Raw genomic sequence first — 17926 nt, forward strand, 5'->3', positions numbered from 1 at the left:
CGCAGTTGATGGAAGTCAACCTCATCAAGAGTCAGCCCCGGCTGTCCTGTGCACATTTTGTAGATTCTGAGAAATCTGGGGCTTTGGCTACTGAATTTCAATCCCCTGCCTCTGCAGGGGCCACTGCCCGAAGCCTCACTGACCCCCAGGAACCGAGACAGATGCTCTCACCAGCCTCCTACCCTGCAGCTCTGAGGTTCATTCTGGTTCTTCAGAACTAAGAATGGGTTAAAAATACTGAAATTTGGATCTTTCTCATGTTAGTGTCTGCCAGTAGTATCTGGCAGACCGTGCTGTAGGCAGGCCTGCGCTGTGCCAAGTGCTGTAAAAAAGCAAGCGCGAGCACAGCCCTTGCTGAAGGAAAGCACAGCCTACGGCTGACCCTGGGACTGCTCTGTCCCTGCAAAACACCTGCTCCCTCCCTACACCACCGTACGGTTTGGGGTCAAAACCGCACCTCGCGGCAGTGTGAGCTTCTTATGTTTAAACACATCTTCTTTATTGACCTTCATTTTGTCAGCTGAAGGTGGTGAGCGTTCACTGCACTGGAAGCAGCAGCGTCTCCTACCTGCTGCTGTCAGGATAACGGAGCATGAGGGGGAGAAACACTGCTGGGGCAAGTCACAGTCACCTTCAAAAAGGGGGATGCAATCAGATGCAATTTGTCAGGTCACTATGTAACCAAACAAGTCATTCTAAGTCAAACACCACACTGTTTAACCAAAAAGCTGTGTTTTCCATTGGGAGGAAAAGGTTAGCCTCACAAAGGGAAAAAAAAAAATTTAAAAAAATCATAGAAAGAGAGAGAAAAGAAAAACACCCTGCCGAAAAGCATATGGCAAATTCCTGTCAAATTTAAGTCGATAAAAAAGCAAAGCACCGATTCATCCTCCCTTGGCCATGCCTGTGCTGCCACCTGCAGGCACTTGTCCCTGCCCAGACAAGCGCTGCCTGCTCACTCCAACAGCCAAGCACGTAGGGACCTTTCACCCTTAACACTACGGTTGTGATGCTTTTTGCCATGGGAAAGCTTACTAAATTTCTGGGCAAGGGTCTCCACACCTGGGACGACAGAGAGAAGATCTTACCCCAACACCAGAACCTGCATGCAGCTGGGACCAAAGGTGCCCGGGCACCACAGAAAGCCCCTCGAAAACAGACCCCTGCCCTCCACCATCCCAACAGCTCCAGCCTGCACTGCCTGCTTAAACCAGCAGAGAAGTGTATTTAGGAAAAGCAGGGATCCCAGCACTGAAATCCCACTGTCTGGTGCGACCCAACTCTGCTGCGATGGGCAATGCTGCCTGCGCCTGGCTGTATGGGTGCCCGGAGCTGAGCCTCTGCCCGCTCCGTGCCGAGATGGAGACAGACCTGGCACAGGGAGAGCGTGTGCTATGTTGGAAAATGCTGACAAATACTTGGGATTGACCGCAGGGGTGGTGGGAACAGCGGCTCATCCGACCCTTAGTGCAGCCAGCCCCGGGGCCACGAAACCCCATCCACAAGCTGGACAAGGTCCATCTTTAAGTTGGTTTCTTATCTCACCACTCAGACCTGATCTCCTTGCTTTGTAGAAACCTCTTCCCCGTTCCCACTAGTTTCGCTGCTCATTTGTGCTTCGACAATTACTTGCCACAGGTCTTCTCCATCCCAACAGCTTCCAGCCCCACGGTACCCTCTGGAAGGGCAGGCAAGTGGGCGAGCAGCCAGGCTTCCACCTGCAACCCCCAAACCCCCCAGCCTGAGCGCCCCAGCAGCGGGCTCACCCCCCCCAGCCAGCACTATCTCCCCACCCCTGCCAGGCTCGGGGTGCTCCACCACCCACCCACCCATCACCACGCTGTTGCTCCCATTCTTGACAGAAATCCACCCCCTGCCCACCCCAAACTGAAGTTTCTGCAGAAAACCTGTAAAGGGCATTTTCCACCAGAAATCTGTTCCAGCAGAAGCCTGCCTGCTAGCTCAGCCTGCTGTCTCCCCGTGCCAGGCTGTCTCCCCGTGCCAGGCTGTGTCCCCGTGGGAGCCACTCTCCAACCGTGCCCCCCCCGTGCCACCCCGGGGTGGCCGAGGCAGGTCCTGCAGGAGGAGACACCGGTGGCTTTTTTGGCACATGCCGTCAGCGGCACAGACCCCTCTGGGCAGCCCAACGTCCTGGCCGTGTCCACGTCTGCGGAGTACCTGCCTCCAGGCGCAGCTGCCAGCCACACCATGCCACGCCGTGGCTCTTCCAGCCCAGCTGGACCCCCCCGTACCGCTCAAACCCAGACCACCCCTCTGCCGTGCCTTGTGCCACCCTTCCAACAAGCCCTGGCCAGAACTCGAGGGCTAATTTTTCAGCATCTGGCCTCTCCCTGCCAAAAACCTGGCAATACAAACCCAGCCATTATTGGAGGGCTTCGCCTTTTTGAAGCAAACAGTCGCTGGGGGAATGGAAATCTCCGCTGACCCACCGGAGAGGAGCCAAAGCCAGCCACGGCGGCACAAACCGCAGCGCCCAGCCTGCCGTCTGCCTGGCACACGGCTCCCACGGCTCCCCAGGGCTGGGTGCCCACGTTTGCTTTGGGACCAAGCGGACCTTTCCACCTTCCTTCCAAGTTCTGGAGTGAAAATCCTGAGCCCCTGACCTGCCCGGAGGAGCAGGAGGGAAGGCAGGGCTCCCCACCTCGGCAGCCAGCGCACAGTCTCTCCTCTCTCAAAGTGCTCCCACTCCTTCATCAGCTATGCAGCAGAGCTGGAGAGCACAGTACGTTTCCCTGCCTTTCTGGAAAAGCCAACAGATGACATGTTTTCACCAACACCTCCATAAAGGGCCAGAAATAAAACAGTCTTTCAAACCCAGCTGAAGAAAAGAAAATCCAGCTGCACAGAAAGGGGCCGGGGGAGTTTCTCCCCTGCCTTTGGAGCTATGGGAACGTGGCTCCGGTGCCAGGGAGCCCTTGGTGCCAGCGGGAGGGAGAGCTCTGCGCCCCATCGGCCTCCGCCTGGCCTCTGATGGGAGGCTGGGTACCAGCGCCGCCTCATCCCCTGGAAGGAAGGTGCCCGGGAAGCAGGACTTCTATGAAAGAAAGCTCTGTGTGGTTCACTGAAGCTCTCCTTTAAGGACAAATGAAACAAAAAATAAATTAAAAAAAACCCCACAACATTTTTCGATTTTTCATTGATATTTTCAGTAACTTGCTATTTCTTTTGAAAACATTTCTGACTGCTCTCTAGGCCAAAAAGGATCCTGGCTCTTCTCCACGCTCCTGGATCCCACCCAAGCAGTTCCTTATGCGAGGCTGGGGGGTCACTCGTGCCACCGCCTGCCCACCCCCGGGCACCTCCACAAAGCACCATCACAGCCCAACGCTCCCCTCAGTCTCCCATCACTCTGGGGGGACTGGCTCAGGTCACCCCTTGCAGAGAAGGGGCAGGCAGGGCTGGTTTGGGAGGGCTGGAGCCCCCCCGCCGGGATCACACACATCTGTTCGGATGCGCTCTGCGCAGCCTGTCCTCCCAGGCAAGAAGGAGTCATCCCAGAGCAGCGAGACCTCGACAGCCCCACAGCCCCACACTCTCCCTGGGGGATAAAGCCCCCGTGAGAGCGGTGATGGATGCATCAGAGCTGACCCCGTCCCACTGAAGCAAACCCTGTGGATGTCACGGCACCTCCCGCTGCCAGCCCAGCCGCCCTGCAGGATGCTGGAAACCAGACTTCTCCAAGAGGAGCCAGTCAAAGCTGGTAGGACAACTGAGAAGGATCCGGTCCTTGTTATCGGTGTCATCAGCCTGGTACCCGCCGGGGACCACTCAGAGGGGCAGCTGACCTTTGCAGCGTGGGCAGGTAGGCGGCATTTTACACCCCGCGGTCTCAACTCATCCTGTGAATAACGGTGAACAGCTCGGCAGTCCCCTGCAGAGACCGTAACCGCCCGGAGCTGCCTGGTTACCCAGCGTGGGCAGAAACCTCCTTCCCCAGAGCAGCGCCGGGCTCAGCCTTTGTGAGACAAACCCCAGCTCTTCCCCGAGCTGCCTGCCTTGCCCGCAGAGAGCTCTCCCTGCCTCCCACCCGCTGCCGGCACCTGCACCCGCACCGCAAGATGCCGGTCACCAGCAGCCAACAGAGAGTCTCACATCTTTAGTCCGATCTCTCCATGCAGGGGACAAGAGGCTTTACAAGAATACAGCTTACGTTTCATGAGATGCTTACAGGTCACAGGGGAAGCAATTATCTTCTGGGAACTCAAAATCCGGGTGGCAAGCGCCTTTAGAGACAGGATAATCCTGTTTCCTGCCACAAGCCGAGAATGGAGGAGCTCCAGGACACGTGAAACCAGGATAGGGGACAAGAGGTTTCCCCGTGGGTGGCCATCGGGTCCCTGGGACACTCAGGGCAGGAGCCTCTGCCGAGCCTGGCGCTGTCCGGCTGCCTGCAGCCTCCTCCAGCCCTGTCTCCCACCGCCCGGCACATCCCCGGCGGCGGACACCGCGAGATGGCATCACCACTCTGTGCCTCCCCTGGGGATGCACCCACGCGGGATGGCTCCTGCCCACCACCCATCGCCAGGGTGGTGGGAGCCACGCCAGCCCCCCCCGATCCACGCCGGCCCCCCCAATCCAATCCACGCCGGTCCTGCTCAGGGTGCCCTGCGGAGAGCTGCAGCAGCCTGCCCCACGAGCGCTACGCCGTGCTCCAGCTCTCCGTCGGAGCTGGGAAACAGCAAGGAAATGTGAAGAATGACGGTTATCTTCACCACGGCAGTGCGGAGGGGCTGATGTCCCTCTGTGCCCCCCAGGGTACAACCACACCGCAGGGACAGCCTGCCCCAGCAGCCTCCGAGCACGAAATGGGAAGGCAGCACATGCGGATAGAGAGGGAGACCGTGGAGTCTCCAAACTGGTGGAAGAAGGCTGTAGAGCTCTAGTCAGGTAAAAGGACCATCCGAGATTCCCACCAAGACCTGTACGGGCCCAGATACCATTAAGGGCATGGAAAGAACAGCAGGAAATGGATGTTCATCACACAGACAGCACAATACAAACAACATACTTTTTCATACTGCATAGCTAAACAGAGGAACTTTCTGCCGCCCTCCCCAGGATGCTGCAGATGCTCAAGTTTACGTGATTCAAAAAGCAGTTTGAAAAGTCTGTAACTGAAAAAGCTATTTAGTACAGATAGCCCCTGGAGCCCCAGCCAGTGCTTGCCAGAGGGCAGGAGCATGCCCAGGGAAGGCTCAAAGCCTTGTCCTGCCTTGCCAGGCGCCTGCTCCTGGCCAGTGGGACGCTGGGCACCGCACTCCCTGGACCCACCGCAGCCAGCACGGCTGTCGGCACGGCACACGGCAGCAGTGAGGGGCAACCGGGCGACCCCAGACGTGGGGTTTGTACCTGGGTCGCACACCTACCTACGACGGTGAGCACATCCTTCTCGATGTCAGCCCTGATGTATATCCGTCCCCGACGCTCGGTGTGGTCCGTCCCGCACAGACTGGGGACGTTCATCACGCAGCGCTTGTGCACGTTCATCATACAGGCTGCGGGGTGGAGAGAAAGAAAGGGACACTCGGCACTCCTGTCGCTTCTGCCAAAGCTCTCGGGGTGTTCAGAGGGGATGGAGGGGGGAGAACTTGTCCTCCTTTTAAACGGGGATGTTTGTGAGGGACTCTGGGATGAACATGCAGCAAATGGAGCTTCAAACGCAGCCAGAGACTCTGGCAGAGCCCTGTCCGGACACAGGGACCCGCCACCACCAGCGGTTCTGGGTCCTGCCTACAGCGATTACACAGCTTTTAGCCCTTACTCTAATTACTTGAGTTTTGCTGATTTATCAAACTTCTCTTCCATCACACCCATGGGGCAACGCTGGGTGTTCAGCTGGATTCACCAGGAGGCGATAAGGGGCATTAAAAATTACCTGCATATGTGTATACATATATACATGTACAAAAATTTATATATAAAAAAATGTAAATACATATATAAAAATATATATTGTAAAGAAATTCATTTCCACTTGGTAACATTTTGAAAGTGATAATGAATACACTGTTCTCACAACAGTCAGCAAGCTTCTATATTTATGAGAAAGCCAGCACATGGTGAGCAGCAGAGTATGCTGTTCCCCGCAGACAGCCTAAGCATGCAAGCCGACGCTGTGTATTCGCAGTCCTTTTAAATAGGAACGTACAAGATTAACTTGGAAAGTAACCGATCTCCCTCTCCATCCCCTCCCTCTTCTTTCATCCCCCATTTTCTCCTCTCTGCCCAATAATTCCCCGTGCCGGGGTCAGGGCTGTGCAGACCCGAGCGCTCTGGCTGTGTCACCGCAGCTGGCACCGCCACGGCCACAGGGTGTCAGTCGGAGCCGGCGCTGCAGAGAACCGAGAGCTGGAGATGATGCTGCAGGGGGGATGCAGGCAGAATCCCCCCCGCCGCCAGATGCCTTTCCCTCCCCTCTGCCTGCAGGACTCACAGGGGGTCCCCACGAGAGGTGAGAAGGTGCCCGCTCGTGTCCGGCCCCTCGGGCGCCAGCGGCGTGCTCCGCACCGGTGGCAGAGGGGACAGGGTCTCGGTGTGGGCTGGGAGCCCCTGCCCAGGACCTCGAGGTGCCAGAGCCCCCCCACCGGGTGCCAGAGCCCCCCGACGCTGCGACCGCAGCCATCGGTTACGTCACTTACTGTCACATTTCATCCCCTGGTGAATAAGCCCGTACAGCAACGACCCGCAGTGGTCACAGAAGGTGGGGCTGGAGTACGTGTGGATTTTAAATTTGTGTTTGCTCCGGGGATCCTAGGAGAAAAATAAAAGATAAAGATTATAAACTTGCATCAAATATTGGCAAGGCACCACCGCTCTCCACATTTCACATGCCAGCTGGCTTCGGAGGTGCTGTTAATGGACTTCAGTCAACTGCCACCGACTGATGTGGACCTTTTCCAACAGTCGCCAAGATCCAGCTTTATTACTCTTTATATGTGTTGCCATAACAATGAAAATTGTTATGGGGATTTATTGTTTTTTAAATAACTTGGTCTTAGCATAGAAAACACCAGGTGAAATTGGTACATAAGAAGCAACATAAGGGCTGGACACTACTCAACTTCCACGTCAACCCAGTGGGGTAAAGCAGAAAAAACCACCCATGATTTCCATCTATATTAAGACTACCCAGTAAACATCTTTGGGCTCTGGTACCAACCCCTCCCTGGCATGCTCCTAGGGAATCAAGCTGCTGAGGGTATAATTTAATATTTTGAGCTTTCTTAAAACCAATGGCAGACTTTTCTGCAACAGCAGAGTACAGAAAACCAGGAAAGCCCAGTTTATCCCGGACACTGTCTGCAGTCTTGCAAACAGGCACCTTGCAAACAGGGCTCCTGGACTCTAACAAGGGTCTACAGAAGTTAAAGCCAAACAAATTCAAATGAGAAACAACTTCTCAACAGGGAGACAGCATCAACCACTGGAACAAATGACTGAGGCAGACCAAGGATTTGGTATTTCTTGGTATCTTCCATGCAAGACAAGACAATTCTGGAAGCTCTATCAAACCTCGGTTATTCAGCTGAATGCAAAGCAACTTTAAGACAACACAAAGTTACACAGGAGACGAGACAACAGAATGTCTCCTGCCGGCCCCAAAGCAGCGCAGACAGCGTTGGCTGAAGTGCTGTGGTTACTGGAGAAGCTAGGGCAGCAAACGCAGAGCCCCAGCAGCAGCCTGGTACTCAGCGCCCTGCGCCGGGAGCTGGAGAAACCCCAGTGCAGGGGCAGGGACGTCACCGCCGGGACCACGCCGGGACCACGCCGGGACCACGCCGGGACCATGCCAGGGCACAGCCAAGGCCGATGTTGGGGCGGGCAGCGTTGTTCCTGCAAGAATTGCCCAGAGCGGCACGGCTCTGCGGAGTTGGGTGCTGGGGCTGCCTGCCCGGGCGCTCAGCACGCTCGGTAGCAGCACTCACGCAGGCAAGGGAGAAGACTATGGCAAGTAGCAGCTGGCTTAATTTCATCTCAGGTTAATTGTTTAAGGGTTAGGGACGAGGCATAGCTCCTGGCTTGGTCATTTGACCTGACTGGCTTTTTAATGGCCTGGAAAGGTGCCTCGGCATTAGGAAAGACACCTTTTCAGGGCACTGTAAGCTGAGTAAATAAATAAAGAGTGGAGTCAGAACCAGGCTATAACATAGCTGCCAATACATTACCTTCCCTTGAAATTAATTTTCCTACCGCTATTGCATTGAAGCTTTCAGTTGCATTCATCACTAATATTATGCATTATTACTTCACAGCATCCCAGATAACTTTAGTGATACCAGAAAGGTGGGCAACTTATGGAGCTTCATTTAATTCAATCTGTTAAATGCAAGGGATTAGGTACGTACTTCAGCAAATGTATTGTACTTGAAACTGAAATAACTCACATTTAACCCTAAGCAAACCACTTCTAGATACAGAGTGCAACATGCCTCTGGTAGCTCATGTCAGCTATGCCGCAGGAAGGCTGAGAGGACGAGGGCTCACGATTAGCCTGTCTCCTGGACACCCCCAGCTACCAAAAAGGCAGTTCTTTAAGTGACACTGTACGTTTGAAAGCCTTTTGCATCCCCCAGAGATACAAGAGAGCACAGAAAACTAAAACCTGGATTTTAGGCTAGAAGAGGAGGTGGGGGGGTGTGGAATTTCCCCCCGTGAAAGCTTCGGGCAGGCAGCGGGGGCTTGGGCCGGGCAGCTGATGGCGAGCGTGGCACCGCAGGCAGGGCAATACCCAGCACTGCTGCCCAAAGCGTGAACAGACACCACGAAAAACCCCCGCACCTTTTACAGAGGCTTACAGCGTTCGTCAGATCCTTCCAGTGGACGCACTGTAAGCCCTGGAAAAGTTATCCTGCTTGATTTTATAACCTGAACTCTGTACAGCAGGTCAGGACCGTCTCCGTGAGCAGCTTTGCCTGTACAACACAGAGCTCTTTAATCGGCGTGAACCAGCTCCCCGCACCTCCCAGGGACCGTCCCCGGCAGCCGAATGCCTGTGGGCACAGCGTCAGTGCCCACAACCCCACCAGCACACGCGCAGGAACGGCTCGGGCTGCCTCCCTGGAGATGAGGTACCCAAGAAAATGTAAAACTTTCTTTTCCGCCGTCCCAGGAGAAAGGAGGTCTCTGGCCGGCCAGTCGGACACTGAACCACGCATCATCCCGCAGAGCCCCCCCGGGCACAGCACCCACCCCTCCCGCCGCACTGCGCTGCAGAGGAGGGCAACCCGGGATGCTCGGGCATCGGCCCACCACCGCTGACCCTCCGTCGGCAGCAGGACGAGGGCCCGGGGGGGGCACAGGGGCAGCTCTAGCAGAAGCCACGTGCCAGTCAAAACCCAGCGTGTGACACGGGGAGGAATCGCCCCCGAGTGCTCCAGTTTCTGTGTTCCCTTCTAGAAACAGATATTCCCGTTTAGGCAAATGAAAGCTTTAGTCATTCATAAAAAAATACAAGCTTAATGCAAAATGAGACAATTTCCACTTCACGCAAAGGATGTTGAATTCCCACTGGAACCAAGAGTTAAAAAAGCCAGAGCTAGAAAAGCAAAGCGTGCACCGAGCAGCGCTGCGGCAGCAAGGGCGTGCTGGCACAGGGACGGCTGCAGCTTTCCAAACCGCTCCCTCAGCATCCCAGCCCCACGAGCAGGCACCCTCCGCTCGGAGGGAGCCGGATCCCTCACGGGGGCATCTCAGGCTTCACCTTCCGCTCCCACCCCGGCGAGGGGCTGTTTTGGAGAGACCCAACACCCAGAGGCCAAAGGGTGCGAGGGTGATGGGAGCAGCCAGGCGTGGGGAGGCAGAGCCGCTTCTCTGGCTGCCGGGGCGTGGGGGGTAATCGTTTCACCTTGACCGGTGCTTTAGAAAGTACCAGAAACTGGAAATTCTGGATATCATTTTCGAACAAGGCTGAAGTTGTTTCACAAAGAGGCTATTTTTGTACCACAGAGACAGGGATGACGAGATCACTGCGTATGCAGATGCCGAGAGGCTTAAAACAAGAATGGTTAAAAAGAAGTTCGCCAAGAAAAGAAAAGGCACCCCTCCTCCATCCTACCAGCGCAGAGCCGTCCCTGAAGAACAGGGCAGAAAAAGCTTTCTTTGGAGCAGAACTGAAAAATGCCATTAAGACTGTTTTACTGCACTGAGAGGCTCTCACTTTTCTGATCAGCGCTGCCACAGATCTGTCATCCTCCGAGCAGAGGGATATGTGCGTGTCCCGAGGATGTGAGCCCAAATGAGGGAGTCAAAGCGTGAGCCAGGGGAGAAGAGGAGCCGCTCTTGACTTTGACCCGGTATCCTGCAAGCACTGACCCATCAGAGGCAGCTGGCTTCTGCTTCTCAACTTGACAGCAGGCTTCTGGTCTGAAACGAGCCAGGGCAATAGCGCATCCCTGACTTATTGCATCCCTGACTTGCAGAGCAAACCTTGCAGCCCCCGGCATCCCCCAGAACCGCCCTGGCCCCGGCCGTCCCAGCGCGGGCACCGGCGGCTGTGTGCAGCCGGCGGCTCTGCGGTCAGGGCTGACAGCAGCCCGAGCTCTCCTGGGAACGCAAGAAACTTGATTTGTAAGTGAGTAATCAACTCACGGCCTTCAAGGCACTCTGAGCGCAGCCCAGCTGGACCCGTATTCAGGCTCAGCAATCACCCGTGCCTTTCTTCAGGGTCATACCCACCACCGAGCTCGCTGAATGACCGCATCGATGTAATGTATGCTTTCCCGCTGAACCCTGATGGAGATGCTGATGCAGGAGCCACTGCTTACCAATTACGTGCAGGCAGGCAGCTGGTGGCATTGATCAGATTGACAATTTATGCGCCGCTCATGGCAGCCGGGAACCCGTTTGCTCTTTCGCGGCAGTCTGTCAGGATGGTGCTGGGCAGAGGCTCGTCAGCCAGCAGTAAGCCCAGGCGTGAGAGCAGAGCGGGGCGAGCGGAGCGGCAGGGCAGCACGGCGCTGACTGGCAAGCCAGGGCGTTTTGCTTCAGCTGTTTCTCATGCAAAGTCCGTGTCCTGGCAAGGGCAGCAGCCCTCTGTCGTACCCAGAATTGCGAACACTGTGCTGGATACCGCCCGGGCTTTTATTTACTTCTGCACTAAATTCAGCTTTGCCTAGCTCAGACGGAGTGCAGGCATCGCCTGTCCCTGGGGCAGGGAGGAGGTGGGAGGCAGAGGGAGGACCAGACCCTTCCTCAGGCCCAGCAGTCTGAGCCATAAAACGTTTTTAAAACATGTCCAGCTTACTTGGGCTCATCTCTAAAATAAGTCATATACGCAAGGCACTGAAGTTTCTTCTGTTTCCTTGTGGAAATAAAACCCGCCAGGCCCCAGCTCCCGTCCCTCTCCCGGAGCACTGCACCGCTTGTCCTTCAGCAGAGTCCGGCCGCCCCGCTCTCCCCAGGGAAGCTGGCAGCCCAGACCTACACCCATGGCTGATGCTATTTTAATCCTTTGTACTAACCACATTCGCTGGACTCTACGGAACAGTCACAGAGGTTTGCTCCAAGATTAAGCGCCCCTGCTTTCCCCATCTCATTGCAGAGAAAGCTTTAAATTATCTTTTCTGAAGAATTAACACAGTTCACATGAAGAGACTGTTTTAAAGTGAATTTCACAGTAATTTAAGCAGCATAATAGCAGAGCAAATACAACACAGCAACAGCTTACTGTCTACACCTAATGAAACCCAGGCAGTGGACATAAACCCCAAAACCTCGCACTTTGTTCTCACATTTCCCCTGGGGAAAATCCCCCCCAGTATGCAGGGAACAGCTCACAGCAGAGACAGAAGCGGCCTGACAGCAACTCTAAAGGTGACGGCGGAGAGAAAAGCCTGTCGTTCCTTCCAGGGACGTAAGAGGCTGGGTCAGGGATGTGAACGAGACAGCTCTGGGTGGCATCCTCTTATTGCACAAGTTCTTCTTACTGAAGCCAGGAGGTGGTGGAGGAAGATGAACTGAAGGCATTGGTGACCACCAGAGACAGGGACCCCACACTTTTGGCAAGGACAGGCTTTCAGCAGCACTCATCTGCCCTGTCCTGTTCGGGACCTGCAGCCGGGAGCTGCTGCCCTGGGGATGCACCTCCTGCATCTTCCCACCTGCTTGCACAGGGCTGGAAAAACGCCTTTGGTGAGAAATAGCTCCAAGTCCCAGCAAAAACCAAGCAAGTTAAGGACTAACTGAACAAAAGTGATGGGTCTTTGTTTCAATGAAAAGAGCCATGATAAACCATAGAGACTCCACTGAAAGAAGGTTACACACAAGAGGAAAACACAGGTCCCGTTCAAGGCAAGACAGCAAAGGTTTGGGCTATCTTTTCTATCGATATCGTAACTCCATGGAAGCCTGCTTTGGCATGCCACGTTTTAAAGATGATCGACACTGCCATGCCAGTAAGTCATACCAAAACTATTTTTCTATCATTTACAGTATTACAGCCACAGAAGACCTTGCACAGCACAGGGCCTGATGGCATGGCAGTGCAGGCAGCGGGATGCAGGCAGCTCCTCCGCCCAGACCTGGCCTGTGGAAGGGCAAGCAGTCCCCCAGCATGGCCAGCAACACACCAGCAGCTAATGTGTCTGCGGGCATGAGCATCGCGGCTTGGGCTGCTTCCACGTCAAACACACGGCCGCAGATAAAACCTGCCCTTGACAGCTTTCCTTGACAGCTTCCAGCAAGTTAATACATTTTTATTGACAAAAGATCTCATCTGCTAGTCAGACAACTGCAGAGGGATATGGATGACAGTTATTCTTCTCTTGCTGCTGCCAACACCAAATAAAATACACTCTCTTACCGAGCAGCAAAAAGAAGCCAAACTCAGCTTTTTTCCCTGAGCAGCATTAGCATCTCAACATCTTTTAGAAATGTTTGTTATCTTTCATGTGCCTTGAGAGTCATTTTATTACAGTGTAAGCTCTCTGTGAGAACAGGGCTCCCACAGTGCTTTCCCTGCAACTCGGCAGCCTCCAGGTTCCCCGAAAGAGCACAGAGACCCCCTGAAACACCTCCCGCCTGCAGGATGCTTCGCTTCTAGACCCCCCCGCTGGTGCCACCCGGGTGGGCACAGCCTGCACCACCCACCTCACTGCCCCCCCGAAAGTTACGCTCCGCACAAACCCAGCTCAGACCCAGCCACCGGCTCTCCGGAGCCACGGGCAGGGCACGGACCCAACCGCCCTCTCCCATCCCCTCCTTTAACCAGAGAGGCTGCAACCTTAACAGGCGTAACTAGACACGCACCCCCCTGAGAAAACGAGAGAAGAGCTTTTCAATTACAGGGCTGAAGACACGTGCAGGCTGGCAGGAGAAAGAGCTGGGCTCCGGCGGAGCCAGGGAAACACCAGAAGGTGCTGGGAGGGAGCAAGGCAGATACATCTTCATCCCACGGGAACTGTCACCGGCTGCCTGCGCTGGCAGCGACGGCAGGAGCAGCAAGCATGTGCCCTCGCGCAAGGGGCAGATGGCACACCACGAGAGCTGGAGAAGTTAATTAGCAAGACAAAAGAAAGCAGCAAGTAGCAGCAAGGCTGTGAAGATCTGCTTATGCACCAAACCTGGGGCATCCCAGAGGTACGTGAGATGTGAGGAAGGATCGGGGTCCTGCTCTCTAAGGCAGGACCTGGGCAAGAGGGTGCTTGGTGTCTTCAGGAAGGTCCTGGCTCGACGGGCACATCTGGAGGAAGGGAAGGCAGCTGCTCAACCCACCTCCACCCTCGACAGGCAGAACCTGGTGATAACCCCATGATGCTATCCTGTGCCAAGGGACTACGCAGCAGCAGGTGTCCCTTCCCACTGGAGATAATCCCAGAAAGGAGAAACTTGAAGGAGCTGCCAATTTTCAGGTAGTACAAATGGCATCTTCATTTGTTCTGCTGCTGACATCTCATTGCTAATTGTTGCCAGCCCACGTCTGACCAAATGCTCTAGAGAAGAAACCAAACTTGGGAAAGAGGAGCAACCCTCTTTGCACCCTGCTACAAGCGTCAGCTTGGGATCTGGTGATGCTCTGCGTGGAGGGATAACGACCACGTACTGATGCTGCAAAGACAGCTTCTGACTCTAATAACACCTGTATGACCCACACTCCGTGAAGTGTCTCTCTCATTCTGAGAGAGAGTGGCAGCAATACTTTCTTCAGTACAAACACGCAACTCTGGAGCTTTTTTGAGAAAGGAGGAGCCCAAGACGAAGATGAAATGATTCTGCCTCCGGGAAACAGAGCATGGAAAGACCAAAGGCACCATGTTGATAGCATTACAGAAATCATCTCCTAATGCTGCGAATGGTGGAAAAATTAAACCCAAAATTGAAACGAAGCTACACGGGCCTGTTACCTTCCTAGAGGAACTCTGATATTTATTAATGCATCCTGATTAGATGACCTTTAACAGGATAATGCAAAGAAGGTCATTTTAATGATTATTTTGTCTACAATTTAAATAATTATGCATTCTACTAATAGCTCCGACTATAATTAGGTTTGCCAACTGGATTACATTACACATGCCTGACTTCAGCTCCTGAAGACCTTGCCGTATTTCAGAAAACTTCAGCTTGAATGGTCATGCCAGCTCTGCCTCCTGCAAACAGGAGAGCACAGGAGTGTCGGAGCTTGTAAAGAAAAACAGCAGAGTTTAACACTGGAATTGGTGGGTTTGGGCTGACCATCCTCTCCAGAGCAGCTCACCAGTTTTCACTTCAGGGATGCTGGGGAGAGACCACAACCTGACAGCACATTAATGGGAAAGCTGTGATGAAGCTCAGACCTTTTGGAGGAACGCAAGCCACGCAGCCGTGGGAGCCCAGCCCAGCGGTGCGGTGCAGGTAGAGCGTGCAGCCCTCAGCACCAGCACTTCAAAGCTCAGCGCAGCGCACCTTCAGACCAAGTTAGAGAAGTAAATGGTAAAAACGCCATTTCCCTCAGCTAGCCAGTAGCGTGTAACAGACACACTGTCCTCAGCAGTGCCGCTGCCCAAAACACAGACCCGCTATCACATCTTCAGCCATCAAAAAAAAAAAAAAAAAAAAAAAAAAAAAAATCCTGCCATGACTTAAGAGCAATCTAGCATGAAAGCAGCCCTGGTGTCTTCAGTATCAGCATTTATAGCCACAGCTTCATTCTCTATTGCAAGAAGCAATTAATTTTTTTATTTTTTTTTTTTTACTTAGAGGCCCTATCATCACTGTATAATTAGTCCTCCTCTCCTAGATGGAAGATTTCTATTCAGTAGGCTTTGCAAGGTTAAACACACACACAGTCTCTTTCCTCAAGGAGGTTCAGACACAACCAGATCAAACAGAAAACTGCTCCAAAGTAGGACTAGTCAACGGTAACAGAAAGAGACTTTGACATTTCACTGCTCTCCAGTTATTTTGTTATGCTCCAAAAAGTGTAAAATGTCAGCCTCCCCCCAGGGTTATCTGCTTGATACATGTACAAGCCACCATCCCATAAAGCACTTAAGCACATACTTAACTTCAAACAGAAGAGTTTTATTTAAGTAATTAGTGTTACTCAGGTGTTTAAAATTAAGCATCCATATATACCATAAGCACTTTACAGGATGCAAAGTGTTTTCCTCCTTGATTCTCAGTAACTATGAAGTACTACAAAATATAGAGATCAAGGAGCAAACTTAGAATTTTTTTTTCTTTTATGATGGTTTTTTTTTTTTTTCCCTGGGCTCCATGACTAGCATACTAGAATAGAGCAGCTCTGGGGATGAAAAGCAGCAGCCAGCTGGCATTAAAATCTCCAGCCCAGGCTGGGATCTGGCTGGCACTGCAGCATCTCTCCTTTGCAGCCACAGCCAGAGCAGCCTCTTCCAGCCGCCGTTCTGCGCTGCCCCTGCAGATGCCGAGCACGGGGATGCCATCTCACTGAACAAATCTCTTCCCTCTCCAGCCCAGCAACATCACGTGGCCCACTGTAATGATGAACACGCTGCAAGGTTTAAACAAATGCAATAAATTAAACTCATTCTTTCTGCAAGATTTCACTGGATATTAATATTTGTGAAAGACAGTTACCAGATTGCTGCACCGACTGAAAAAATGCATAGCTATAATCGTTACAACCTAGATGCTACCAGCGTTTGACATAATTATAGGTCGCTCTGGATTCATGCCGTGGTTATTAGCAACAACAGAGCAGAGGAAAACTCGAGCTTTGCATCAGTTCAAAATGAAGCCCCTGTCCTCGGCTCATTCCCGAAGTAGACAGGACATTGCTGTTTGCTGAAGTAGCTTTCCATCTCCTGATTCAAAGCTCCTTAAGGATTATATTACTATAAGAAGCTTGATTGCCAGTGCAGAAGGAACAAAGTTTGCCCCGCATGCACCCCCCAATCACACCCCAGCTGACAGTTGCGCAGGGCTACAAACCAGAGGGTGTCCCAGAGGGCTCTGCTAAATGGCAAAAAAATCCGGCTACAAAAGGGCCATTTTTGCTCCCTGCTTTAGGTCCCAAGCATCTGCATTCCTCTCTTCATTTTCAGAAATAACGTATTAAAAAATTAATTAACGCCAACTGGGCAGCTTTTACCTGTCTGCTCCATGAGCCACGGTGGCAACTCACCCAGCAATAACAGCAAGGAATAGAGAATTCGAGCAAGGGCCTTTACGCATGCCCTGGTATCGAGTGGCACCTCTTAAAATGTGACAACTTAGATTTAATTTAGACCTTTCCCTTCTCAGGCAGAGGCTGCCCACAGCTGGCCGCAGGGTGGGAAGAGACACGCATGGGAGAGACCTGCCGGTCGGGGACCAAGGGACCGTGCTCGGGGAGCGGGACCAGGCTGTCCGAGGGTCCTCACTGCTCCTTGCTCGCCCCAGCTTGGACAGGGCTGGTGGGGAGAAAAAGAAAAGCATTGCATCCACCTTTGGCCAAAAGCCCGAACAGAAAGAGAGGAAGCATCTCCCTGGTACCTGCTGCCTTTCCTGCCGGCTGCGAGCTGCTATCCAGATGACGAGCAAGGATGAGAAAGCAGCGCCCGGGCGGGCAGGCTGCCCAACGCCCGAGCAAAGCTCCGGAGGTGGCATCTGGATCACAGCCATCCCCTGCTCTCCCACTGCCAAACCTCATTTTCCTTGAGCAAGGTTAAGCGGTTTCAGCGTTTCCATCTCCCTCTGCCGCGGTCGCCTTCGCTGGCACCTTTCTGCTACTTCTGCACCACACCGGGGAGGGTTTCCAGCTCTGCCACCCGAGGGGCACCCGCAGCGCCCAAAGCACCCACCCAGCCGCTCCCGGGGCTGCTGCAGCAGCAAGGGGCCACTTGCAGCTGTGGGGTCGGGGGGCCACTCGCCCGCTGCCGTCACCCCCTCCGGGTGCCTGCAGCCACCCAGCCCCCCCGCCAGCCCAGCCAGGGGCTGGGAGCCTGGGGGCTCTGCTCAGACAGCAGCTCCTCCAGTTACGTTGCATCTAAAGCAGCCTTGTAAGTAAGACTTCATCTTTGCATGCACAAATATCTAAATGCGTATCTAAACGTATATATATTTTGGATACATGACATACACCTCTTGTAGCCTGGATTAGGTCTGCAGGGTGCTAGACCCACAAGTGGATCTTGCTGCCAGTTTCTTTCCGCGTTTTAGATGACAAAGAATAGAGGAGAGAAGGCACGAGTGTCAGAGCTAAATCCACATGGCCAGAAGGAATCTCGCTGCGTGACATTACTTAGCGGCAAAGGTCATTCATTGTAAAATGACTGCACGACGGAGGGAGCCCGACGCACGCCTCGCGGCCCGGCGGGCACAGGGCAGGCAGCGCGGGTGGCAGGGGCTCTGCCACGTTACCCGCAGCCTGAGCGTTAGCTTTGTGCAGAGCAATCCAGACACATGCGTGCAAGCTTGTTAGCTTGCCTGGATGGCCAAACTCAACTCTCGGGGAAGGGATCACCTT

The 17926-nt window shown here is 53.7% G+C and overlaps 1 protein-coding gene across 4 annotated transcripts in view; it reads right to left on the reverse strand.

Moving 5' to 3' along the window:
* Positions 1 to 17926, reverse strand: part of PRKCB (protein kinase C beta) — a 136737-nt gene that overhangs the window by 63073 nt on the left and 55738 nt on the right. For 3 of the 4 annotated variants that reach the window (XM_030002115.1, XM_030002114.1, XM_041120099.1), the window contains 2 exons: positions 6660 to 6771; positions 5388 to 5516 (listed from right to left, as the gene is read on the reverse strand). In XM_030002115.1, the coding sequence (XP_029857975.1) occupies positions 5388 to 5516; positions 6660 to 6771 (241 nt within the window). Of the gene's footprint in view, positions 1 to 5387; positions 5517 to 6659; positions 6772 to 16953; positions 17098 to 17926 lie in introns of those variants that run through there. The other variant, XM_030002116.1, reaches the window with a different exon arrangement.

This window comes from Aquila chrysaetos, chromosome 25, assembly GCF_900496995.4.
Source record: "Aquila chrysaetos chrysaetos chromosome 25, bAquChr1.4, whole genome shotgun sequence".
In the NCBI taxonomy this organism is placed as follows: domain Eukaryota; kingdom Metazoa; phylum Chordata; class Aves; order Accipitriformes; family Accipitridae; genus Aquila; species Aquila chrysaetos.